The sequence below is a fragment of the Triticum dicoccoides genome, chromosome 3A (genome assembly GCF_002162155.2).
Source record: "Triticum dicoccoides isolate Atlit2015 ecotype Zavitan chromosome 3A, WEW_v2.0, whole genome shotgun sequence".
Lineage (NCBI taxonomy): Eukaryota > Viridiplantae > Streptophyta > Magnoliopsida > Poales > Poaceae > Triticum > Triticum dicoccoides.
Genome location: NC_041384.1, coordinates 713445376 through 713472390, shown reverse-complemented (window position 1 = coordinate 713472390; position 27015 = coordinate 713445376). Strand labels below are relative to the sequence as shown.

General features: G+C 44.7%; 2 protein-coding genes and 1 long non-coding RNA gene across 3 annotated transcripts; all 3 read right to left on the bottom strand.

Annotated features, from left to right (window-relative positions):
• Positions 1–5126: 5126 nt before the first annotated feature.
• On the bottom strand, positions 5127–8316 carry LOC119273064 (disease resistance protein RGA5-like). Its single transcript, XM_037554366.1, has 2 exons — positions 7490–8316; positions 5127–7041 (listed from the first exon to the last, which is right to left on the bottom strand). The coding sequence occupies exons 1-2, from the start codon at positions 8314–8316 to the stop codon at positions 5127–5129; spliced, it is 2742 nt and encodes a 913-aa protein (XP_037410263.1).
• A 6252-nt stretch (positions 8317–14568) lies between these two features.
• Positions 14569–16804, bottom strand: LOC119270391. Its single transcript, XR_005134083.1, has 2 exons — positions 16627–16804; positions 14569–15857 (listed from the first exon to the last, which is right to left on the bottom strand). It is a non-coding gene; the product is annotated as an uncharacterized LOC119270391 (long non-coding RNA).
• A 784-nt stretch (positions 16805–17588) lies between these two features.
• LOC119270390 (S-formylglutathione hydrolase-like) lies at positions 17589–22718 on the bottom strand. The gene is made up of 7 exons (XM_037552396.1): positions 22459–22718; positions 22256–22373; positions 20884–20931; positions 19728–19924; positions 19459–19557; positions 19299–19364; positions 17589–18333 (listed from the first exon to the last, which is right to left on the bottom strand). The coding sequence occupies exons 1-7, from the start codon at positions 22618–22620 to the stop codon at positions 18151–18153; spliced, it is 873 nt and encodes a 290-aa protein (XP_037408293.1). The 5' UTR covers positions 22621–22718; the 3' UTR covers positions 17589–18150.
• Positions 22719–27015: the final 4297 nt, after the last annotated feature.

The following is a 27015-nucleotide window of genomic DNA, read 5'->3' as shown; positions in this document are numbered from 1 at the left end:
GTCGGGGCCAAGCGGCGGCGGGCGGGCCTCGCACCTCCTCCTCCCGCCTCCCCGGCTCCCGCCCCAGCCACCGTCACCGCCCCGGCGCCCGCCCTGGCTCCCGCCCCGGCCACCAAGAAGAGCCAGCCGAAGGCGCCATCCAAGGTCGCCCCGGCCGTGAAGATGCCGCGGAAGAAGCCCGCGCCCCGCCCGCCTCCGTCGCCGAACCTCCTTTCGTCGCCGTGGCCGAACCTCCTCCCGCCGCGCACGAGGTGTTCGAGAAAATGGCAACCCCATCCTCGTTCATGGACCTCCTCCAAAACGCGGAGGTGGACCTCGGGGCTCCGCCTCTCGAACCCTTTAGGGTTGGTGATGACTTAGAGGAAGATGAGGAGGATGAAGGTGATGACGAGGAGGAGGTGGGCGAGATAGGGGAGGAGGTATTCACCGCCGCTTCCCGCCCACACGCGCGGTCGACAAACTACACCGAGGCGGAATATATCCTCTTGGTTCGTGCTTGGGCAGCTGTGGGAATGGATGCAACCACCGGCACCGATCAAACCGGTAAACGGTATTGGCAAAGGATCGAGGACACCTATTGTAGGATCAAGCCGAAGAATAGTGGGTTCATCTCTCGCACTTACCGGTCGCTTCAAGGCCGGTGGGAGTTGATGAAGCCCGCTTGTGCTCGTTGGAGTGCGGCCATGGACCAAGTGAGGGATGCACCACCTAGTGGAACCGTGGAGAGTGACTATGTGAGTACATATTTCTTCACTATTTTGATTATGTGTGTGTACTATGCTATTGGTGGGTTCTTATGTGATTTATGTGTGGTTGATAGGAGACAATTGCCGGCATGAGGTACAAGGAGATGGCCGCTTCCAAGGGCAAGCCATTCCCATTTAAGCATGCTTGGACAATTCTTCAAAACTTTGACAAGTGGAAGTTGAGGGATCAAGAGACCGCAGCCAAGAAGTCGGCAATGCTTAGGATGGATGATAGTGAAGATGAGGAGGAGAGGAACTTGGGCAAGCCCGAGGGAACCAAGAAGGGCAAGATAAGGGTGAAGATGGAAGAAGAGGCGTCAAGCCTAAGGGAGAAGATGGACCACATGATGAAGGCAAGAGAGGAATTGACAACAAAGACATTGGAGACGAAGCTTCTTATCACCGAGAAGAAGAAAGAGGTCAAGCTTGCACAAGTTGAAGCAAACATGAAGAAGCAAAGCGCAAGGCCGAGTTGGAGGAGAGGATGATCAAGCTCAAAGAGGCAAAGGTATGGAAAGAACTCATGGTGGAAGAGAAAGAACACATGATGATGTCCAAGAAGGACATGGATCAAGACCAATTGCAATGGTGGAAGGACTACAAGTCGCGGAGAGGAAGAGGATGTTCCGTGTTGCGTCCTCTACTTTTCGAGGTGACACTCCGATGAGTAGTTGTGGCGATGGCGGTATGTACGACTCCACCGGTGCCCATGGAGATGCTTGATGGAGCCCGCATGTGGTCTAGGAGATGGCGCCGAGGTGCAACTTTTTGGTGATGGTGCCGATGAGAGGAGGAAGATGATGATTTTGTGATGTAAACTATTAAACCATGCATCAATGATTGTCATTTGGTAGTTTGTTTGGAAGTTGATTGTGTTCTTGTTGTCATAAATTGTGAGATGTCAAATGATAGATTTAAAGGTTGGGGTTGAGGCAAAGACTAGAACCCTCAAATCCAATCCTTAAAGCAGTTTAAGGGTTGGGCTTGAGGGTTCTAGTATTCGCCCCTGTTTTTCAACCCTTAAAAGTGTCAAAAAGTGGCATTTCTCAACCCTTAAAACTGCTTTAAGGATTTGAGGGTTTGAGGGTTCTACTAGTAATGCTCTAAGAGCATCTCCAGCCACGCCCCCAGAAAGGCCTCCCCAGGCGATTTTTTTGTGCCGGCGCCGAAAAAACGGCCCAGTCGTGCCACAGGAGCCCGTTTTTCACCGGCTTGGGTCGAAATCAGCGTCGGCGGACCCAGGTCGAACCCGACACGCCGGGAGGCGCCCGGGGGCGCCGGGGCGAGTGTTTTTGCGTGAAACAGCCGCGGGCCCGCCGAGTCAGCGAGACAGGCGCTTCGTCGACCTCATCGCCTCGGTTCCCGCAGGAATCAATGTGAAGGCTGCCGCGCTGCCGTGCCGGTCTCCTTCATTGATGCCTCACGGGCGGCGTAGTGAAGACGCGCGTCCCGCCCGCATGCGCCACGCGTTAGCCCGCATGCAGCCCCCCGGCCACCCCGCTTCGGCTATAAAAAGGCGCCCCTCCCCGCCGGTGAGCGCCACAGCCTCCCCCTCTACCTCCAGTGAAAGCCTTTTCCCCACCGGCGAGCTCTCCCACCACTCCCCTGCCCGCCGACGAGCGAAACCATGGCGGAGAGATACCCATGCGACGGTGCAGCGGCGAACGGCTTCGACCGCCGACACCTCCAGGAGCCGGAGGCGCGCCTTCTGTACGAGGCCGAGTACCCGGCGCCCCCCGACATGCGTGTGCCTGGCTCGTGGAGATTGAGCGCCGGCGGCGCCCCGGTACCGCCGGTGCCAGAAGGGGCGGCACGGCGGGCGGAGATCGCCCGCATCCGCTCCTTGTTGACGGAGGAGCAGCGAAACGAGCCGAGGTACGCGCCCGACAGCGAAACGCCGTGGACGATGTACTTCCAGCGCCGTCGCGAGGAGCAGATCGCCTCCGTCAATGGCATTGTCCCCCGCGGCTGCCACAACTCCAAAGGACGGCGCCAGTGGTGGGGCGTCCCCGGCCGCACACTCGACGCCGTCCTCGACCACATCGAGACCGGCAATGTGCCGCGGCTGGAGTACCCGACGTGGCCCTTCTTCTATCGTCAGCGTGGCAGTTCCTGGATGCCGCGGCGAATGGAGCCGGGGTCGTCCTCGTCGTCGGGCTCCGGCTCGCCGGCCCTCCGCCCCATCAAGCCCGAGCCAGAGGAGACACTGCTTGGGCGCCGTGCTCGCAGCGGCGCCCTCGTCATCAACGAACCCTCGCCTGCGACTACACCAACGAGGCGCTCCGTCCGCCTAGTCCGGCCGAAGCCCGAGCCAGACATGCTCCCCGTGAAGCCGGAGCACGCCGGCATGGTGGCCCCCGACGACGAGTCCGCCCTCAAATGGGTGAGGGAGGACTACGTCCGCGAGCAGGTGCGCCGCCAGCGTCGGGCGTAACTGGAGACCCAGGCCCGTAGCCGCGCCGAGGAGCGTCGCCGTGTAGCCGAGGAGGGCGGCGTTATCATCATCGACAGCGACGACGAGGGCGAGTCCGGGCCGTCAACCGCTGTCGGCGACCCCGACGAGGGATGCAGCAGGCACGCAGGTGAGGTGCGCGGCAACGACGACGACGACGGCGGCGACTACACCCGCTTCTACAGCCTTCTCGGCATGTAGACGGTGGCGGCAGCGGCTTATTAGGCTTTTAGTTCGTTTTTAAGTTAGTTCATGCATGTTTTTAAGTTTTTGTACAAATTTCGTCAAAAATCGGCCGAACTTCGTCGAGTTTGCAAAAAAATTGAAACGAACTTTGCCGAACCCACGGCGACCGTGGGCGCGTGACTGGGAGCAAACCGAGCCCCAGGGGGCGATCTAGAGCCGGCTCGTCCCCAGGGCGTATGGCTGGAGATGCTCTAATTGTGCGTGATTTCACTTTCACCGGAGGATCATTTTCTTACTACTACTAGTAAGCTTGGGCACTGCATCTTTCTGATTGCAACTCCATCTGAAATCTCCCCGCTCACGCAGAAGTTGCTACAAAAGAGCAGACAGCAGAAGGCCTGACCAACGTTTCTGGAACGTGTGGTGACAAATCGGAATACCTCACAACAACGCAAGGACCTGGCCAGTAATTACACCCGAATGTGCCCATGTATAACAAACGCTGCACAAACTGAGGCATCGCTAAATAATCTGTCCGACTGAATTTGGCGTGGCTTCAGCCTTACAGCTTCACTTAGATTTCTGTTGAAACTGCGGCCGAAACCGACTGGCTCTCACGCACCGTTCAAGAAAAAAGATTAATCATGCATTAACCGAGGGGCAACATAACAAGACACTGCTAATGACAATCGATCTATGAGATCATCGTCTTTGTATGCTTCACTTGATACAATTTTGTTTCAAGATAACAAAAAAAACATCACATATATGATTTGGTCCCCTGTATAAAGTTAGAAGAGTCGGTTGATTTGCCTCATCTTGTTGCAGAACGAAGACGGATCAAACGGCATGGCAAACGCAGTGTGCTTGACAGTATGGCTGGAGAAGAAGCGGAGGCATGCGCGATCAAGTACATGTCGAGGACATTTGTTAGCTCATGCTGCCTGCAATGCCATGTTGAAGGACATACATGTCAATGGCCCAGCTAAATGTTACAGAAGAAGAAAACATAGTCCATCCAACTACGAAAAGGGCACATATACAGGGCACGTATTTGTACTAGTACTACTAGTGGATTGCTTGCTAATGTAACGTGGAGCACTTTATATGTGATCTTGTGGCAAGCAGAAGTAACAACTGATGCTATGTATTTATGCACCATAAGTAACCAAGGCGAAATCCACATTGCAGATTTGCTGGAACTTCAGATGGGCGCGTAGCATATACTGCTAGCAAATACATGCAGATGTGGATCGTGCAAGCACATGCATACAAATGGTTCAGTCAAATGTTCCGAACAGAAAATAAAAGCACAGGTTTCATCCAATAGAAACACATATTACTTAGTGGATTGCTCACTAATCTGAATTACTTCACATATGTAATCTTGTAACTTTGCTGCATAAGTAGAAGTAGTTCATATTACAATATTTAGGCTTTAGGGTCCAGATCAATCGACCTAGCTAGCTAAACAAAATATTGAAATTAAGAATAGCTCAATGCTGTTAGCATAATACCTGCTGAGTGAAAGATTTTGTGAATCGACCTAGCACTCTCGCCGCCTAAAACTGTACAAAGAAGTGGAGAGGAATTAAACACTTGGTGAGAAAACAAAAGAATACACGTACACCAGAGGTTAGCTCGTGGAGGTGTATTTCTCTAGAAACTGAGAAAGAAACAAAGAAAGAGCAATGACACATAAGAATGAACACCTAGTGTGCGTACCTATTCCTATACATGCGTCAATGTAAGTCAAGGACGGGATGGTTGGGGTGGTCCTCTGCTGCGGCCCTCAGCACTGCCTTTGCTTCATACACCTCGCGATCACTAGCTTCCTCCTTAATAACTTTAACCTCAACTCGCTCCAAGGAAGGGAGGTGGCGCATGCACAAATCGATGTTTTCACGGGTGATCCACTTAGCTGAGAAGGTGAAGCCAAGGTGCTTAAGCCTCGGTGCAGCTCCTCGTGGAAACATAGATGGCACTGCACCAATACAAAGGAAGTGACACTCCCTCGCACACGGGAATAACGCAACAGAGGAAAGGGCGGACATTTCCACCACACGCTCTTCATAGAACTTAGAAATATCCATTATCTCGAGAACACAAAGAGCAGGAAGCATCCCAATAAGTTGGATGGCCTCCGATGACACTTTAACCACCTTTATATGAAGATAGGTGAGGAGAGAAAGCGATGAAGCATTGATCCATGATGGCAGTGTCTTGAACCAACTCGACGGTAACGAGAAAGCCAATCTACGGAGTTGCAGAGGAGGCACCCAATCTTCGCTCAGGAAATTGATTTCTCCACCACGGACATAAATATCTAGACTGTCCAGTTTGTACAGATTACTAAGAGATCTCATCAAAGCTTTATCCAGGATCTCATCAACATGGTAGTAAACTTGGAGCACCCTGAGCTTGGTCAGATGGCCCAATTCTTTCACAGCATTGAGGTCCTTGTCAAACATCATCATTGTACCTAGCACTTCTAGGGAAACCAGATTACTTATCCCAGACGGCAGCTTCATATGATAGTCAACATGCAGGCACATCAGACGTCTTAGATGAACAACACTTGATGGCAGAACTTTTATCTTAGTACCTCTTAAATCCAAGGTAAGCAAAAATTGTAGCTTCCCAATTTCAGTGGGAAGGTCCTCAACATGAGTATATCTTAGTCCTAAGTACCTCAGATGTAAAAGATCTCCCACATACCCAATATCCGAGATATCACAACCTTCGAAATCCAACACACGAAGAACTTGAAAACTTGAAATATCCAACAGTTTCCCGACAACCTTATTGGTGAAAATGGTAATAGATCTCATGTGTGCCATCCTAGAAATATCAACATCCATCTTGCTATTTTGGATGGACAATCTGCGAACCAAATTAGGCATTTTTCTTCCGGTGCCATCCAAAATTGTGACGAAGTTTTCTTCACTTGACAATGAGCATATGAGATCAAGCACCATGTCATGTACACGACACGCTTGTTTATCTTCTCTATCATCAATGCAAATTGGCTGGATCATACTTCTATTTACAAGTTCATTGAAGTAGTTGTTACCAAGCCCATATAAGTCAGTTTCTTGTTTTTCACTATAAACAAGACCTTCTGATATCCATCTCCATATTAGCTTTCCTTTCATAATCTTGTGATCTTCTGGGAAGATGCTAAGATATAACAAACAAGGTTTCAGATACGAAGGTAGATCATAATAACTGAATAATAATATCTTTTTCATCTGCTCCAAACCGCAATCTTCTGTAAGTCCGCGACCAATGGAATTGAGCAAAGCATACCATTGGTCCTTTGTTTTCATCTCATGATTATTAGCCAGAAGACTTGCTATAGAAATAATAGCTAATGGTATGCCACCACATTTTTTCAAAATGTCTTTGGATACTTGCACCAACTCTTGAGGACACCCTTTCTCATTAAATACTCTTTTATAGAAGAGCATTCTTGACACAACGTCTGAAAGAGGTTTCATTCTGTAGATATCATCCTTGGAAGAGCAGCATGCTTTAGAGACACTGATGATGCGGGTTGTCGTAATTAGTCGGCTTCCAGGACTCTTCTTGGAGAAAGCGCACTTGATTAATTTCCACACTTCTGTATCCCATATGTCATCAATTATGATGAGGTACCTTTGTTTACATTTTGCATTAGTTAGTAAATCAGTACAATGAAGATATATACAGTAAGATATATATTATATTAGTATGGATATGTTATTTCAGAGGAAACTAACAAAAAAGTATTTATAACTCGACCAAATTGCATATTCTGAGACCTAGATTTCCACACACATACCATAACTTATGTGCAACTATAGTTCTAGAAATGTGCAATTGTTGCATTAACAGTTGAGATCATCCACTTAGGCATAAGAATTTCTTGGTCGCCTTAATGTATGCACTCCCTAATTGTTGAAAGATGGGTTATGTACTAACTACATCATTTACGCCAAAAGCATAAAATTGTAAATCAACAATATGGTATCAAGATGCATATGCACTACTCTAAAATACTATCATTATTTAAGTAGACAAAATGATAATTAATCCGTTTGCAAAAGGAAAGAAACACATGTACCTCTTGCCATTAAGGAATTCAATTATTTCATCGACCAGATGATTTTCTTCCCATTCCTCACTATGAATGCGTGCATACTTGCTCTTGTCAAGTTCATAGAGAATATTCTTGAAGACTTTCTTCTTGCTGGGATTCTGAGAAACCGAAATAAAAGCATCATAATCGAATTGCCCTTTGATCTTCTCATATGCTGATTTGGCAAGAGTTGTCTTGCCCAACCCACCAAATCCAACAATAGAGACTGTCTTCAATGGATGCTTCAACCAATCATCACCTTCAATCAACATGTTTATCAACTCATCTCGTGTTTCATCAATGCCGATGAGTTCAGACACATCTGTGTATAGGGCCATCATGCGAGGGTCAACACTAGCACTAGTGCTAGGATCTCGCATCCCTTGCTCATACCTTTGGCGCAGCTCGGCCAACAGCTTAGCTTGATGAACCGCTTCTTTTAGAGCATCAGAGATCTGATGGAGATCCTTGCCATTCTTGAATAATCTTTTAACCTTCTTGAGTATCTTCTTGACTTTGTTCTTTGGGTTGGCAGGTTTGCCACCATCCCCCACGCGCACCATGAAAACATCAACAATTTCCTCCATTTGGTACGACAACTCCTTGACATTTCCTGCCCAAATCTTGACCCCCTTGTGAAGCTGGTCCACGGGAACTTCTGCCACCTTACTCAGGGCAGCATGCATCAATGTGAGCTCTATCATGAGAGACTTGATGCCTTTCCTCACTTGTTTCTCCATGGTGAGCTCTCCCATGAGCAGCTCACTGAGCTTCGGGAGGAGAGGGCCAATAGCCCCCATGGCAATCTCCATGTCTCGGCCTCTCTGGGAGTGGTTTGGGTCTCAGAGGGCTGGAAGCGCTATGTGGTTACTCCAAAGGCACACTAGGCAATGATCGTGTCATAAGGGAGAAACTGGCTAAGGTATAGAAACCAGTGTTGTACAGAATTCTTACTAATTTAATGATGTATCTGGATTAGTTAGACGGTCATGTTCATAGTCTGGCTGCCATGCGGGGCTGTGGATAGCGGGGTCCCATGTATCAGCGGTTGTGGTAGTAATAGTAGACGGTGTTACTCTGACAAGGCTTAGATTAGATCTTGAGATGGAAGAAATAAATAGCCTCGTAATTATACACCGCACCACCAATCACAAGGCACTGACTTAGCGTACGCGTAGTTTTCATGTGACTTAGAAAAACTAGAGAGATTCCTGATGTTCCCTAAGATCATGTGTGCATCACTAATTAACATCCATGTGGCCATGTTTAAGCACCAGGACAACTCAGTTTGCATTGACTCCAGACAAGCATGACAGTTACTTGGATAATTGGATTAATCAACTAGGGAACCACCGCCCGGCGCACCGAAAGAAAAGGAAAAAAACAAAGGACAGATTTGAACCTGTTTAACTCCATGAATTGTTGCATCATTTAAGGGCCAATAACTCGAGAGAAGCGTTTTGGATCTCGGCCTACATGAAGGCCGAATTTTTGAAAAATAAAAACTTTTGGTTTCAAAAAAAATCTGGAAAAAACTGTACAAGTAAACAAGGATGTGAGGTGTATGTGTGTAAAATTTCAGAATGAAATACGTTGAAATACTACTTGTACAAAAAAGACAAATTCATGGTCTGGGGATGACTAGTATCATGTGTTAAAAAGCCCCAAACTTTTTTTCCTGCACAGCCCTCATTCCAATGTATTTCATCCTGAAAATATACACACTTGTGCATTATGCCTTCATCTATATCTGTATTTTTTTTCCAGAATTTTTTGAAATGTATGAATTTTCATGAATTTTGAATTTTGCATTTGGAGGCCTCCATGGAGCTCGGCCTCCAAAAGTAATTTCCACAGTAACTCCTATGTCTTCCCTATTTGTATTGTCAAATTTGAGCCAATCAATCTCCATGCGCTGACTTTGCGACGCGTTGTCACCCATGTGGAACACACTAATTAATAGCCGGCCATGTGGATGCGCTAGGATAAGCGTATGCCCCTTTGGCCCTGTCCTTTGGTGCTAGCCAATAGACAATGGGCGTCAGAACACTTGAGACGATGCCATCGATGGTTCGATGCCTCAACTCTCTAAACAGGTGCATTAGTGTAGTTAAATAGCTAAGGTTTGCATTGTCTAGAAACCCACAGCTGCCTTGGTCGTTGGATTTAATCAACTTTGGAACCACCCACAGTGGCGGAGCCAGGAAAATCGGATTAGGGGGGTCAGGGATGTTAAAATTGGTTGGAAGGGCCAAACCATTGAAAAAATAGGCTCTTACCTGCAAATGCACACTAATTCTATACTGTTTATAAGTAAATTAGCAGTAAATCCCCCCTGCCTCCGCCACTGACCACGCACCTCCTTGCGTCCGTAGTGGAGCAAATGACCACATATTGCTAATTTTAAGAATGGTGGTTGATCTAGACTCCGCTTGATTCCTAAGATTATAATTCGTAAGATTTTCTTCCTTAGGATTCGTTTGTACTAGTTTTCATAGTAAAATTTCCATCTACTCCAGCCCCGTGTCAAGAACATCTATCCTATGTCCAATCAAACGCCCATTAGTCCTATAAGATTGGAGATGCCATGCCACTCCGTTCCAGTATTTTCTCTATTCTTGCGTTTTAGAAATCCTATGAATCAAAGAGGTCATAAGACTATTTCCTTGCACTGTTTGATTAAAAGTATAAGGCCTCATTCTGTTTGGAGGAAACAAAAACATAGGATTTAGGAATAGTAGAGGAAGTTGATAAGATGGCACTTGTCATCCTAAGAAATTGTCTTGCCTGGCTCCTACACACAAAATGAGTTTTAAGTGTACGTGTAGATTTCTCTTAAAACAGAGAAAATAAACAGTATTCCTATGAAATTCTCATACGCGTTTCCTACAAACTGAATGCATCTATAAAAAATTCTCCTACCGAATGAAGCCTAAGGATGGATACAAAATACATTTGCTGCATCGGGGCATCTAATGCGTTTGTGGACAAACAGATGCCATCATAAACTGAAGAAGTCCTCATGATAGGATTAAAACATTTTTGTTATTCTGCTCATCACCCATCAGTTGATGGGATAAAGTATCATCAACACAGATTGTGGTGTTCACAAAAAAGGGCAGAAATTTGACAACATCAACACAATATGCTTTTATCACACCACACGGCCTCTAATCTAGATTCAAGTTTCACATCAATAAATAAAATAGAAAAAAATAGTTGATTATATAAATTTGTGAATTCTAGCTAATTAAAAAAGATGGTGCGTGAAAAGTGCGACCCAACTAGAGGCGAGAACGCGTAGAAGAAAGAACCAGTGAATAGTTGATTATATAAATTTATTTATTTTTCAAAAGGAGAATTATTTATTTTGTTGCCTTTGTATTTCCTTTTGTTTGCTACTGTGTGCCCTATCAACCTAAAATCATGCTTATGTACCGTCATGACATGTGGTGTAAACTGACGTGTTGCTACGCTACAGAAAAGTAACAAGTTGCCTGATCTGGTTTGCTCGTCAAATCTTTCTTAACTTCAGACATCGATGCATCAACAGGGTCACTAACACCCACTGTGTTTCCTCTTTGTTTGGTAAACTTTGTACCATGAAAAGGTGATGAAGAAACAAAAACGCAACGGCTAGAATTGAAGGCAAAACTTCACAAGATCTTATTAACTGAACAAATTCTTATTCCACAAGTCTGTAATAAACGAGTCTGAATTCTGAAAGCTGCTGTGAAGAAAGAAACGAAACAAATAATCCAAGCAGGCAAATTAACCTACCAGCAGTACATTGTAATGCAGGAGGCACGGCAGTAACTTGACGGTTCTTGAATCGACGGAAGTGATAACGGAATTCAGGCATAAGTGGATATCATGTAAGGAGGTGTTCGGCAGTCCTCCAGCTCCTTGAAATCTCAGAATCTATGGAGCTCCTTTTTCCCCGCTCCGTCATTTTCAACTATAGCTCCACCAACTCCCGGAGCGGACTTGGGTAGCGGAGAGTCTCCGAACAGACCCTAAGCTTCATGTTGTTACAGAAGGCAAGGCAAATGCAGCGTCCTTGAACCTATATCTTGGTCGGACTAGAAGCAGGGGAGCACTGGAGGCTCGCACCTTGGAGTCCATGTCGACGAATTCGATTAGCTCCTGCTACTTGCAATGCCACGTGAGAAGACATGCGTTGATATGAACGGCTCGGTTACTCTAAATACAGAAGCACACACAGTCACATGTAATATTCACCACGTTATGTGCAATGTTGAAGCATGCAACATAAATGTTTCAAACAGTTAATGTGATGCATCACCTCTGTTCCAAATAATAAAACGTTTTCGACATTTTAATATAGACTACATACGGACTGAAATAAATAAACAAACACACTGAAACACGTGTATATAGTTCTGATTTTTAAATATATTAGAACATCTTATAAATCAAACTGGGGGAGTAGTATTTTCTGGCACCATCAGTAACCTGTCGAAGCGAAGATCACACTGCGATCTCCCTGTCTTAGCTTGTGCGGCTTTAACTAAACGCGAGTCTGGTGGTGTTCTGGGTGAAGTGGCTGGTAGCGTGCGAATATTCATTTCTAACCCGGGCTCGGCTGCTCTCAGTGAACAGTAAATCTTAAAAAAAAACACTAGAAAAATCTTTGTTTCCTAGTAGAAGCTGGGGTAGCCAGGAATGTAGAAGGAAACCAACATTGACCGCATCAGTACTTTTCTCAGCTCGAGATCAAATGCTTCTGGTGTGAACAATAGGGTCCAAAAAAATGTGAACCATTTTTTACAAACTTTAGGTAATGTTTGTAGTGCTTGCAGAGTTTCATTATAATAAAATCACATTGGTGAAAATCATGGCAAACAAAATAAATTTATGTGTTCAAAAGTACCATTTCAGAGCATTGATTTGATTTTTCTTTTTGGCCACGAGTGCAAGCACTCCAAACATTTCTTAAAGTTTGCCTAAAAGAATTCAGATTTTTTTTAATTTTTAAACAATTTTCAAATTTACTGTTCATCCAAGAGCATATGAGCTGACCGCGTTGTTGTTGTTTGTGCCAAAGAAAGGTACATCTTGCACCATGGGCCGCTATAACTATCCAAAGTCTCAAAAAATTGAAAGGATCATGTACACTACAGCTTGTGGAATTGGCTTTGGATCGAGTAACACTAGAATTTCTAGGGATCAAAAAATTGTTGCGGCTAAATTAAATCGTATCTCAATTACAACTTCATGTCTTATTATAAACTGAACTGTTTGAAAAATTGTACTATAAACTGAACTGACTGCAATACAATCTCAATTAGAACTTAATGCCCCTACTACAGAAGAAATACAAATCAAAACAAGGCAAATACAGTGCTCTAGAGCCTCAGCCTCTCATGCCGCCTCGATTAGCAAAAACTAGTTAGCAAAAATGGGATTTTTTTTAAAACTATGACACATTTTATAGCAAATTCAAAAACTATAGCAAAGAGTGGAGAAAAATCAAAACTAGCACACCTCGGCCACGCGCGGGTCGAAAAGGGTGTTTTCGGCCACCCTTTGGCCGAAATGGACTTTTCAGCCTTGCCTTAGCCAAAAAGGTGCGTACCTGGACCGAAAAGACCTTCTTGATCAGGAGTAGGTCGAAAAGTCCTTTTTGATCAGGAGTAGACCGAAAAGTTTCTTGGACCCACCTTTTCATGTTAATGGTTGACCAAAGTAGCATGACTCCATTCTTCAGCTTACGTTAGGCCGAAGCGATTTTTTTTTAAATTTTGATATATAAATACTATGCAACATTGTCTATCTTAGACATTGAAAAAATATATTCTCACAACCTTTTCCTCTCAACTCTTTCCCACCAACCACTTCCAGTCATATGTTCCTGCCATCTGTTTTCCGACAACCCCTTCTTGCCATATGTTCTCGCCAATCCTTTCCCGCCATACCACAATATACCATTAAATAAATTCTTCATATTAAAAAATCATGTTTCTCAAAATCTTTCCACTTTTTTTAAATGGCTTCACAATTCAGAAAAACATTAACCCAATATCAAAAAATATTCAATGTGTCTTCAAAAAAATTTCAGCTTATACTACAAAAATGCTCAGTGTATATTTACAAATTGTTCATCACTTAAAAAATCAATAAATATTTGGAATTCTAAAATTTTGTTCATGTGTTCAATAAATTTTCACGTTTTAAAAGTTTGTTCGCATTTCGGAAATTTTTATTTTAAATAATTATTTAAAGTGCTAAAGTAAAATTGTTCACTTTTTTCGAAAATGTTGACTTTTTATAAAGAAAGGGTTCGGTTGTTGTACATTAGCCAGATGCTATCCTATTTGTCGGGTAACACATATACCCAGCATGAGGTCAGGTTTTTGACTCCATAGCTTGCGTTTTTATTCTTTTTTTTAAATATGAAGAATTTATTTAATGGTATACTATGATATGGTGGGAAAGGATTGACGGGAATATATGGCGAGAAGGGGTTGACGAAAAACGGATGGCAGGAACATATGACAGGAATGGATTGGCGGAAAAAAGTTAATGAGAAAATATTGAGAGGAAATGGTTGCGTGGAAATATATATTTTCAGTGTCTAAGATGGACAATGGTTGCACAGTATTTATATACTAAAATTAAAAAAGATTAACATAAGCCGAAGAGTGAAGCCATGCAACTTCGGTCAACCATTAACGTGAAAACATGGACCCAGGGAACTGTTCGGCCTACTCCTAACCAAAAAAGACTTTTCGGCCTACTCCTGACCAAAAAGGTCTTTCCGGCCCAAATTGCTAGTTTTGATTTTTGTCCACTCTTTGCAGTTTCCGAATTTGCTATAAAATACGTCATAGTTTTGAAAAAAAAAATCCAAAATTGGAAAGCATGCAGGACCAATATCCTCAAACGGCTCAACAAGTAGATAAGCACGGACATTGCACGGCCTCACTTGTGATCCTGCCACTGATGGCAGTCAGAAAGAAAATAACAGTTGAAGACGTTGGTACTGTACATGCAATTCTACCAAAAATCATTGCATCAGTTCATGTAACATATACAAGACATTAAAAAAATACACAGCAACATATACATATCATTTCAGAACAATTACCTTACATTTCATACAAAGAGCAGAGCAAGAAGACTTCAAAAGCTGCTACTGCTATAAAGAAAAGAGACACAATGTATAACAAGCCAGCATCAAAATAAAGGAATGGGGTAAACAAGTTCCTCATGAGCTAACTGCAGGAGCCGACACAGAACTTTGACAGTTCTCGACTCAACTATAATTCAGCATCAGTGGGTACAAATACACCAAGAGACTCATGACTAATTCAGCACTAGTTGGTAGAAATACAATAGGAGCTTCATGTCATTGCAAACACAGTATTCTTGAATCATTGTGACTGCCAAGAATGGAGACATGCAGCACAATATTCTAAATCCAGGGCATGTAGAACTTGGAGCACTCAACAAGCTACACCCAATCAACAATTGCAACAGACCTCATTGTGACATAGCTGCTACCTGTCATGGTCTTTCGGATGGATAATCTTCACATCTTGCCGCCTTTGGATAGAAGGCTTTCACCCAGTGCCATGAAATCAATCACCATATCATGTATACAATAAGATTTTTCCATGCCTTTATCAACATTGATGTCAATTGGTTGAATCATGCTCCTATTCACGATCTCACTAAGCAATTCTACCACCGAGCTCAAACTTGCTAATCCCTTGTTTTTCATGATAAACAAAACCTCAAACTATCCACCTTACATATCGAATGAGCTTGCTTAATCTTCTAATCTTCTAAAAACATGCTTAGATATAATAACTAATCCTATGGATGAGAAGGTAGATCAAAACTACTGGTAAAAGAGGGTTGACTTCTAGATCATCACTCTTTTATAATCTACAAGTCAAGTGCCTCTTTTACTCATTTTCTTTGCTAATTTTCTTAGTATTGGTGCATGTGTGCCTGCTATTTGTGTTAAATCACAAAAAGTAGCCTACACCATCTTGCTTTAGATTAAGAATTGTGTTCATGTTTCTATGATCTACCTTCGCATCATTTATTATATGTAAGCATATTTCCAGAAGATTACAAAATTAAGAGAGACCAACTGGTATGGAGATGGATAGCTGAAGGTTTTGTGTGCCACGCAAACGAGAAATTGGCCCATTTGAGCTACGAGAGAGTTACTTCAATGAGCTCATAAACAGAAGCATGATCCAACCAGTGGGCATCGACGGTGAAAGCATAGCAAAATCTTATTGCGCACATAATATGATGAATTGATTAGTACGACCAAGATACTCTGCTCTCTTCACTTCATTCTATACCAAGGCACCTATTGAAAAGAAAATATTTGTAAGGTCAGCAGGCAAGCAAACCTGCAGGAGTACAATATATCTTCATGAAGAGAAATACAGCACTGAATCATGAGCTAGTTATCTCATCTAGGAAAGAAATGAGCATTACCTAAAAGAAACTCAAGACACTCTAAATGTACACATAAAAAATAACAGTGAATGACAAGCGGTCTGCACTTAAGATCGCACACACACCAACCATCACAAAAAAAAAGTAAACGGGCAAATAACAATCTCACACTGTTATCACTGGTGCACATCTCTTCATAGAAGAAACCCAGAGCAACCTAAAAGTAGTAGAGCAAGGCATAGAGAACTTTTGGTTTCCTCGAGCAGCTTGCACCATCAGATTAGCACACTATAAATTTACCATGGATGGCCAGCAATCTGCACTGAAGAACTAAGATGCACACACGAGCCGGCATTGAAAAGAAGTACTTGGCACGCATGATTTACTTGTTGAAGAAAATAGATCTACTCATGATTCGGTCGACCCCCTACCATTTAATCATATTTCCAAGTGAAGGCGCGATTCTACTACGGTGGATGCCCAGCAGTTCGGGCTTGAGATGCACGCACCTATGATCCTAGTCCAACAGCCTAGCTCAAGCGGATCTACTGGAACGGAAGGAGGAGATAGTAAAACCTACGGCGGATCACCAACAGCTCACGCTTAAGCAGTGGATCTACTCAGTACGAAACTCAAGTAGACGGACGGATCCAGACCAGGAAGAGAACGAGGTATACCTCGGGTCGATGGCGCACTTTGCCCCGCGAGTACGCGCCTCTTCGGGCCGCTGCGCGTGCTCACCGACGACAGAGCAGGCCGGCAGGGGCGTGCTCGCCTCGGTGGTAGAGGCGGCCGGAGACCCCGCTACAAGATTAGTCTAGTCTATTCCACCTCCACTGACTCTGCCCTCTCCAAGCGCGGCTCGGCCCGGTAGAAATAACCGCGGGGGGAGCGGGCGAGGTGGCGGTCGCGACCGGCCATGCGCCCACGCGGAGGCGCTGCGCTGTGGCCCTCCGCGCGGAATGGGCCCATGCGTCGGCGGGGTGGGGCGGGAGTGAGAGGTGGTGGGCGTGGAGGGCTCAGATCCGATCTCGGGGCGGGTGGGTGGGGGCATTGGATGCCGCCGTCTGGACTGGTGTGCCAGGGCCCAGGGGTGGGTAAATTATGGTGGATGGGCCGGGCCGCGCGGTGGTGGGTCGGCCACGAGCGCGCCTGCACGCGGGTTGGCGCTTGCGGGGAAGCTTCCCGGAACTTGCCGTGGCGTGGCGTGCGGGGTGCGGTGTGCAGGAGTAGTTTTTCTTCGAGTGTTTGGCTCGAGGCAGGCAGTGAAGCCCGAAACAATGGCTGGGTTAATTATCTACTATGGAGTAGTACATGGGAGTGCTTGTTCGCTCTCTTGTGCACGAGTTGTTTTACTGAGATCTCTGGTCATTTTTACTCCTCGTGTCAGATTTGTGTCAAGACAAATTTTATGAAGTTTAAATCTTGACCAAATTTATATTGAAAAACATGAACATCTACAACACCAACTACATATACTACGAATCTACATTTTATAATTAATCTAGCAGTGTTGCCTTGACATTGTGAGTACTGATACCTTTTTCCGTAAATTTGATCAAAGGACTGATACTTCGGACAAAACTAATATGCACACTAAAAAGGACAAGAGGTAGCATCACCTTGTAGCTGTACGAAATAGAGAAAAACGTGCAGTACACAGTAAGTTTACTGCTAATCCACGTATCAGTTCGAGAGAGTATCACCTTGCAGCTGTACGAATTACAGTAAGATTACTGCTGATCCACGTACAAGTTTTGACATGACCACGAAATAACTCCCCGCGCGTGCATGGTCACACGCCATACTACGGGCAAAGATTCCGATCGACATAGCGCATTCCGTGCACAAAGAAAAAATTGCAGATCCAGACGAGGGCAACCCATCACGTGACACCTGCTACGCTCGGCATGTGTGCTTTACTAGGCTGCCACAGACGCTTTAAACCTCAAATGCTACTACAGCAGGGCCAGCAAATTCTACCGACTGAATTTCCAGCCAAGGCATGCATGCACGCGCACTTCAGAGACGACCGCAAGCCGTCCACATTATTTCCACACACTTCGTCTCGTCTCAATCCAACCGACACACGACGCATACACACAAGTGATAACAACACAGATGGTAGTATATGGAGGCAGGCGACGCCGCTGACTCGGCACTTCTACCGATCGCATCACTCGCTACAGGTGGCTGGCCAGTCAGCCGCTCTTGAGGAACTGGGCGTGGTGCGCGATGTGGTCGTCGATGAAGGTGGCGATGAAGAAGAAGGAATGGTCGTATCCCGGCTGCATGCGCAGGATCAGGGGAGCGCCCGCCGCCTTGCACGCCTCCTCGAAGTTGCCCGCCAGCAGCTGCTCCGCCAGGAACTTGTCATCCTCTCCCTGTTCCACTCCACGCATAAACTTAAGTGATTGTGCCAACATTACTTCCTCTTCACTGTTATATGATTGGAAGCAACATAATTAAGCAATGCAGATGTGAGCATTAGGCAGTCCAGATTGCAAATAAAGCGCACTCTGATTGTGAGATGATAAATGTCACATCTTCTCAAATTCATGTCCTTCAGAAACAAGTCATGTACAAGCCAACGGTTACTCCCCAGGGCCTTGTACTCTCAACTAGTTCAATCGAACCTGTCGTCCTATGTATAATCGATTCCTTGACGCAGTGCTGTTGAATTGCCAAACTTCAGCTCTAGGCAGTTCAGTTGAACATGCATAATTATAACCTCGCAACATCTCACTCCCTGCCAGAAAAGGGATGCTACACTTGGAACTTCTAACATGTTGACCTTGATATTGGCAGATTCACTTACTGAAACATGCAATGAACTCCTACCAGTGTTGGCCAATCTAGACGGAAGAAAGTATTACTGGATGAGGAAATCATATCAAAGCTAACCGATCATGCCCAGCTAGAATACCAATCAAAATGGCATCACGTCTTTCAGGCACCAACTCATTTTAAATTGGTCTAGGCCCCAATTTATAACTAACCGATCAATTCCCTGTTGTCCACGAGGATGACTCCATGTTATCACAAGCACCTTACAACAGGATCCTTGTGTCACATCAAGTGAATGGCTGGTTTGAGAATGGAAGGAGGGAGGGAGGGAAATGATCTCAGAGAAGACTGCGTCTCATTTATACCTTCCAGGGACCTTATCCAACTACCTTGTATGCTTATGGAGATGACTAGTTGCTTGGTTGTACTACACTTCGAATTGAAATATGCAATGTAACACACTAAATGGTTCATTCCAACAATATAGAATAAAAACATCGATGGGCTAGAAATAACATGAAAGCAGGAAAAGGGCATTATTTATCGCACTGTTGCATTATACCTGGTCAACCAGGATAGGAGTTGAAAGTGTGTTGCACTTCTTAACCAACAAGGTTGCATCGTATTCCTGCAGTAAGCATGCACTATTAAGTACTTTACATGGCCGGTTTGAGAATGGAAGGAGGGAGGGAGAGAGGGGAATGATCTCAGAGAAGACTTGCCTCCCATTCTGATTTAGTTGTGCCCAGATAGTTTGAGAATGCTTTCTGACCCCAAGGGCAGTTTATTGGGTTAGCAATTGGAGCAAATGCAGACACCGACTGCATAGGTAAGATAAATTCGCAATGCCAAGTGAGATTTCATGGAAGTAATTACAAGAGAGTACAGATATTGCGTGAAGTAGATGCCTACGGGTTTCCTAATCTGAAAAAAGGTTCATAGACAGGAATTTCCAGATGCAGAGGGTTTAACAAATAGTGTCAAATAGTACCTTGTATTTGTCAGTGTTCTTCAAGTAGATAGTCAGTGCACCGTGCCCTCCCATAGAGTGGCCAAAAATTGATGCACATGACGTGTTAAGCTGTTCAAAGTTGTCAGTTAAAACTTTTGGCAGCTCCTTCACAACATAATCATACATGCGCCAGTTTTTCCACTTCTCATTTGTGGCATTCAAATAAAATCCAGCACCTACGCATAAATAGTCAAGATAGGAAAGTTAGTTACCTCTAGCCACATGCACAACACATAGGCCTATCCATATGACACAATTCTTGAAGTGGTACTTGCATATAAAAACTCAACAAATATAAAGCAGCTGCACCTTCTAAGGGACAAATTCATGAATTCATTATTACCCAAATGATTTAGACCTTGTGTAGAAGAACCTCACAGATTAATGAATAGAAATCCTATTATGACCAAATAACATGTACTCCATTATTGAATCTTTAAGGTCAAAAATAGGTGACAGATGAAAGAAAAATGTCCACATGAGATTTCCATTTGCCATATCTGTCAAATTCACTTGGTGAATGTATAGTACATGATGTTTGACTTAACAGGTAACAAAGGCTAAAGAGCAACCACATTATCAGATACCACATTGATAAAAAAAATCTAATCCACCAGATATAAATCTGCTATGCTTTGCATAATTAGAAATAAAAACATCTGAGCTGGCGGCACACTGATGGTTGGGAACTTGGGATAAAGCGTGTCACCGCTAGCTGTTAGGACAATCAGACTACTTTCTGGTTGAGTTTTGACCACATAAATATACAGCAATGTCAACATGAAAAGGACTATTCTTCATCTGATGTGTTGATTAAATAATTACTTTCTCTTCAACACCACAAGAGGTTTATCTGTCAACTGCGGCAATTATGTGCAGATGTTTTTTAACAAAAGCAAACAAAATTATAAATATATGCACCGTAACTAACACAATACAAACAAAGCAGCATAAATTTAACACAAAAAATAGCAAACAGTACAGCTACTGGAAGGTTTTCGACGAATGCTAGAAATCGTTTATAAATGGCAATGGAAGTTCATGCGTAATTTGTAGACTCCCATGGAAGTTGCCGAATTATATATCCCATAAAGTGCAAATGGCACAACAAGAGTATCGTAGGTATAGTCCTTACCAACACCAAAATCCCAACTATCTGCCTCCCCTTCTACATTTAGTCCACCTGCATGAAACAAAGGAGTGATGAGAAAAGGAAAAGGTTTAAACAAGGCCAAGATCATATAATGTGTTCATGACAAAAGAAAGGCAATAAGAAGAATACATATGAGATCACATTGAACATTCCAAAAGTTATTTGGTAGTCAAAGGAAACAAAACACTTTGTCGGTTGGCAGAATATCAGGAAAACGGCAGTCATTCATCAAGCTAGAATGCCCATAAAATTATTCAGACTCGACTCTACGCCATCTTTAGGCTGGACAGAAGAATCTGAATCTTATTCCTCAAAAAATTAAAAAATGAAATGTAAAATACAGTTTATACATGTTGCAGACAAGGGGCAGATTGTGTTTTGTTGGCCTTGTTTGGTTATAGTGTCTTCCAGGCTCCAGCCCCGAACAATCCCACTACCGCAAACAATTTTGGACACAATAATCCATGGAGGCACAAAAATGGCATAACATAACCATTAAACAGGGGCAATTCAAACAGTCAAATGGAGGCGTGGTGCTAGCAAATGGACATGGGAAATTGCACCAGATATCAAGTAACACACTATTAGTTGGCGAAAGTCATATTGTATGAGTCAGATGATACTCATGAGCATCACCATGTCCAACCCAGCAAAGAAAGGATCAGGACTATTTATGGGTGGATAATGTAACAGACCCAATTGTGTAGTTTACTAATATCTGATCAGTTTTAGCATCTATGGTTGCAAATTGCCCTGAAGCCTCAGCGTTCAGCAAACACATCACAAACGTAATCATCAAACAAATAGACGACATGGTACCACAAGTCATGTGCACTGCCACCATTGACACGATGCAATTACACATTAGTGATTAGAGTTAGGCCCTTAATAGTCCCTGAGGCAGAAAATGCTTGGAATTGAGTGTATCCATATGCACGCACAAAACTTACTCTGAGGCATCAGAGGTATTTTCCATCGAAATTCAACATGCAGAATTCAAGCCGCTCATACCTATCCTGATTGATCTCAATTTTCTTTTCCCTTTTATTTTTCTTTTTCTTTTTTGATAAAATAAAAAAAGAATTGGTCGTGAACCCGTGGTAATTGCAGGCATATGGGTACATCCTACAATTTGTCTGGTAGAGGCATCCCAATTCCCGAATCTAAATGCATAAACCACCAAAAAATTCCACAAAAAAAAAATCTTAACCTTACTGCGTTTCGCCAGTCGCCACATCCCCCCACCAATTCCAATATTCCACTCACAATTGGATGGTACGGCCGCGGAGGGAGGGGCAGGCATAAACCCTAGAAATTGAACGCGGCGAGAGAGGGGGGTTAAAGTTAAACGTACGCGGGGAGGTGTCGGGGGCGACGAGGGCGACGCCGTGTGCCGCGGCGGCGCGCTGGGCGCCGGACTTGATGATGAAGTTCTCGTCGGTGCAGGTGAGGCCGGAGAGCCAGTACAGCACCTGCACCACACCCACGACAACGCCGTCAGATCTCTAGGCCGGAGACGGGGAGTGCGGTCCTGGGGGCGGGAGGTAGGGCACGCACGGGGAGCTTGGAGGCCGGGGACGCGGGGAGGAAGAGGGAGAAGGTCATGGGGCAGCCGAGCGAGGCGCTCTGGTGGCGGAAGCGGAGGTTGTGGCCGCCGAACATCTTGGTCTTGCTCAGCTGCTCCAGCGCCGCCGCGGGAGGGGGAGCGGCCGCCGCCATCGCGCGGTCGCCGGCGGGGTGTGAGGGAGTGGTGGTGGGTGGAGACTGGACTGGAGATGGGAGAGTGTAGATTCTAGAAGGGGATGGATCCCAATCCAAACCCCATGGTCACCCGGTGGCCTCTTTTAAGTGGGACCTCCTCCTATCTGTCGCTCCGTTGGTATTTTCGTATTCTCATCTTGTTTTTCCTTGGTTTTTTTCTTTTCGGTCCCAAAAACACGACAATAATTACTTTAAAAACATTAAAAAGCATTTTAAAACAAGGAAACCATTTTATAAACTCCTATGAACATTTTTTTAAACAAAAAATTCAAAAAGCATGATTTTTAGAACTTTTGTGGTCATTTTTAATACTTAATTTATTTATTTTGCTATTTTTTTCAAAGTTAGTTTTTCAGAAAATATAAAATCCTAAAAATTATGAACGTTTAAAAAAATTATGAATATTTTAAAAATTATAAACAATTTTACCAACATTGTTGAAAAATAATAATAATAGACAAAAGACAAAAGGGTAAAAAAGTATAAATAAAATAACGAAGGAAGACAAATAAAAATAAAGTGGCAGCTTCTATAATGTTGAAAAAATCGGATTCTATGTAGACATAATTGCGGCAACTCATTACTTGTAACCCCACGATGCGGCTATATCTCCCACGTGTCGAGGCACGACTTAGAGGCATAACCGCATTGTGGTTTTGTTGCAAGAAAGATCATCTTCACACAATCCCATGTAATGAACAAGAAAGGGATAAAGAGAATTGGCTTACAATCGCCACGTCACACAATTCTTAAATAATTCATACATCATCCAAAATACACACATAGACCGACTATAGTCAAATCCAAATGAAAAGAAGATAACCCCAAATGCTAGATTTCCGATCGTCCCAACTGGGCTCCACTACCGATCATCAGGAAACGAAACATAGTAACGACCAAGGTCCTCGTTGAACTCCCACTTGAGTTCGGTAGCATCACCTGCACTGGTATCATCAGCACCTGCAACTGTTTTGGTAGTATCTGTGAGTCACGAGGACTCAGCAATCTCAAAAACCGTGAGATCAAGACTATTTAAACTTATGGGTAGGATAAGGTAATGAGGTGAAGTTGCAGCAAGCGCTAAACAAATATGTTGGCTAACATACACAAATAAGAATAAGATTGGAAGCTACGCAACGGACGTGAAGCTAGAAGTGATTAAGAAGTGATCCTGAAACTACTTACGTTCAAACATAAACCAAAACCGTGCGGCTACACACGCGGTTGGTTCATTTTAATTAAGTCAAGTGTCAAGTTCTCTACAACTGGATATTAACAAATTCCCAACTGTCACATAACCGCGGACACTGCTCTCGAAAGTTTATACCCTGTAAGGGTGTCCCAACTTAGCCCATCACAAGCTCTCACGATCAACGAAGGATATTCCTTCTCCCGAAAAGACCCGATCAGTCTCGGAATCCTGGTTACATGACATTTCGGCAATGATAAAACAAGACCAGCAAAACCGCCCGACTGTGCCAACAAATCCCGATAGGATCTGCACGTATCTCGTTCTCAGGGCACACCGGATGGGCCAGACGTCGGGTTGGCTGAGACCCTAGTTGCCCAGGGGGCGCTGGACATCGCCCAGTTCGGACCAACACTCAGAGGAGCACTGGTGAAAGATCGTGGATGTCGCCTAGAGGGGGGTGAATAGGCATTTTAAAATAATTACGATTTAGGCTTGAACAAATGCGGAATAAACCTAGCGGTTAATTTGTCAAGCACAAAACCTAAAACAACTAGGCTCACCTATGTGCACCAACAACTTATGCTAAGCAAGATAAGCAACTATGCGATAGCAAGATATATGACAAGAAACAATACGGCTATCACAAAGTAAACTGCATAAGTAAAGAGCTCGGGTAAGAGATAACCGAGGCACGCGGAGACGACGATGTATCCCGAAGTTCACACCCTTGCGGATGCTAATCTCCATTTGGAGCGGTGTGGAGGCACAATGCTCCCCAAGAAGCCACTAGGGCCACCGTAATCTCCTCACGCCCTCGCACAATGCAAGATGCCGTGATCCCACTAAGGGACCCTTGAGGGCGGTCACCGAACCCGTACAAATGGCAACCCTTGGGGGCGGTCACCGAACCCGTACACTATGGCAACCCTTGGGGGCGGTCACCGGTACCCGTCAAATTGCTCGGGGCGATCTCCACAACCTAATTGGAGACCCCGACGCTTGCCCGGAGCTTTACACCATAATGATTGAGCTCCGAACAACACCAACCGTCTAGGGCGCCAAGGCACCCAAGAGGAACAAGCTCTAGGGTGCCCAAACACCCAAGAGTAATAAGCTTCTCAAACTTCACTTCCACGTATCACCGTGGAGAACTCAAACCGATGCACCAAATGCAATGGCAAGGGCACACGGAGTGCCCAAGTCCTTCTCTCTCAAATCCCATCGGAGCAACTAATGCTAGGGAGGAAAATGAGGGGAAGAACAAGAAGGAGAACACCAAGAACTCCAAGATCTAGATCCAAGGGGTTCCCCTCACATAGAGGAGAAAGTGATTGGTGGAAATGTGGATCTAGATCTCCTCTCTCTTTTCCCTCAAAAACTAGCAAGAATCCATGGAGGGATTGAGAGTTAGCAAGCTCAAAGAAGGTCAACAATGGGGGCAAAAACGAGCTCAAGATATTTTGTTCATTGGGGAAGAAGACCCCCTTTTATAGGAGGGGGAAATCCAACCGTTATGTGCTCAGCCCGCACACGGGCGGTACTACCGCTCCTGGTCCCGGTACAACCGGGACTCACAGTATACGCACAGAACCCTACCAGGCGGTACAACCGGGCGACCAGGCGGTAGCACCGGTTGAGAGGAACAACCGGACCAACCGTCCAGCCACCGCTCAACCACCGCATAGGAACATAAGGGAGTCACCCCTGAGTACGGTAGTCGAGCGGTACCGGGCCGGTGCAACCGCATGGCCTTGAGCGCTCGGGCGGCTAAGTCCTGAGTGGTAGAACCGCTCCGGACACCGGTGGTACCGGTATGACCGGACCAACCGGGCCACCACCGCCCGAGTACCGCATCAAAACAGAGGCCTGACCGGTACTTGGGCGGTGCCTGGCCGGAACAACCGCCCAAGTCTTTGCTGAGCAAGTTGGCGGTACCACCGCCCGGAAGCAGCGGTACAACGGCTGAGAGCTCCAAGCGGTACTACCGCTGGGGCACGCGGTACTACCGCTGGGACCAGACAAAAACCACTTTCAAGAAAACAAGAACTGCCATAACTTCTGCATATGAGCTCCGAATTGAGCAAACTCAAGCTTGTTGGAAACAAGACGACGAGTAGTATCAAAACAGCGACTGGTTATAGTAAGAAGAGGCAGGGGAGGTATGCCAACAAAAAAAGGAGTGAAACCTCCAACAGAGAAGAACCGGCAAAACCTCCAACATCGAAAACATCATAGAAGAAGCATGCGAACTCAGTTTTCGATGAACTCAAGCTTGTCATCAAGATGACCATAAGCTCTAAGACTCACAAATGGAACCAAACAAGAACCAAGAAAGATGATGCAAGGATGCAATGGTCTGATCTCTCTATGAACGATACGATCAAGCTACTCATCGAGAGCCCCCCTTGATAGTACGGCAATCGATCCTATAACCCGGTCTCCCAACTACCATTATGAGACCGGTAAAATAGAAAACCTATCAAGGGCAAACCTTTGCCTTGCACATAGTCCACTTGAGCTAGATGATGACGATCTTGACTTCCTCAAGTTGGACCACCTTTCTTGATTGTGTTGGCTCGATGAAGACTAGTTGATTACTCCCCTATACTCCACTATGGGTGAGCCACTCTTTGGCACATCTTCACAAGTCCATCATCACCACAAAGGACGGCAAGCTTCAAGCATTTGATCTCTTCGTGATGCTCCACTTAAACTTGCACACCACAACCTAACCCCACAAAGAACTCTCACGAAGACCATGGGTTAGTACACAAAGCGTGATTGACAATTCTTACCATACCATGGGATCACTTGATCCCTCTCGGTACATCTTCTGCGCTTTGTGAGTTGATCAACTTGATTCACTCTTGACTTAGTCTTGATCAACCTTGAACCTTTTCAATTCTCTTCATTTGAATGATGCCTTGAAGGTAGACATGAATGATCACACAATCTTCTTCTTCAAGACATGCTTGCAATAAGCTTAACTCTCACATGACCAATCTTTGGATAATTCCTTGAATAACACCTTGGTCGACACAAACTCTCCTTGAAATCAACACATGCACTCCAAGAAAAGCCTATGGACAAAACCTTCAAATATAACTCAAGAAAACCATTAGTCCATAGAGATTGTCATCAATTACCAAAACCAAACATGG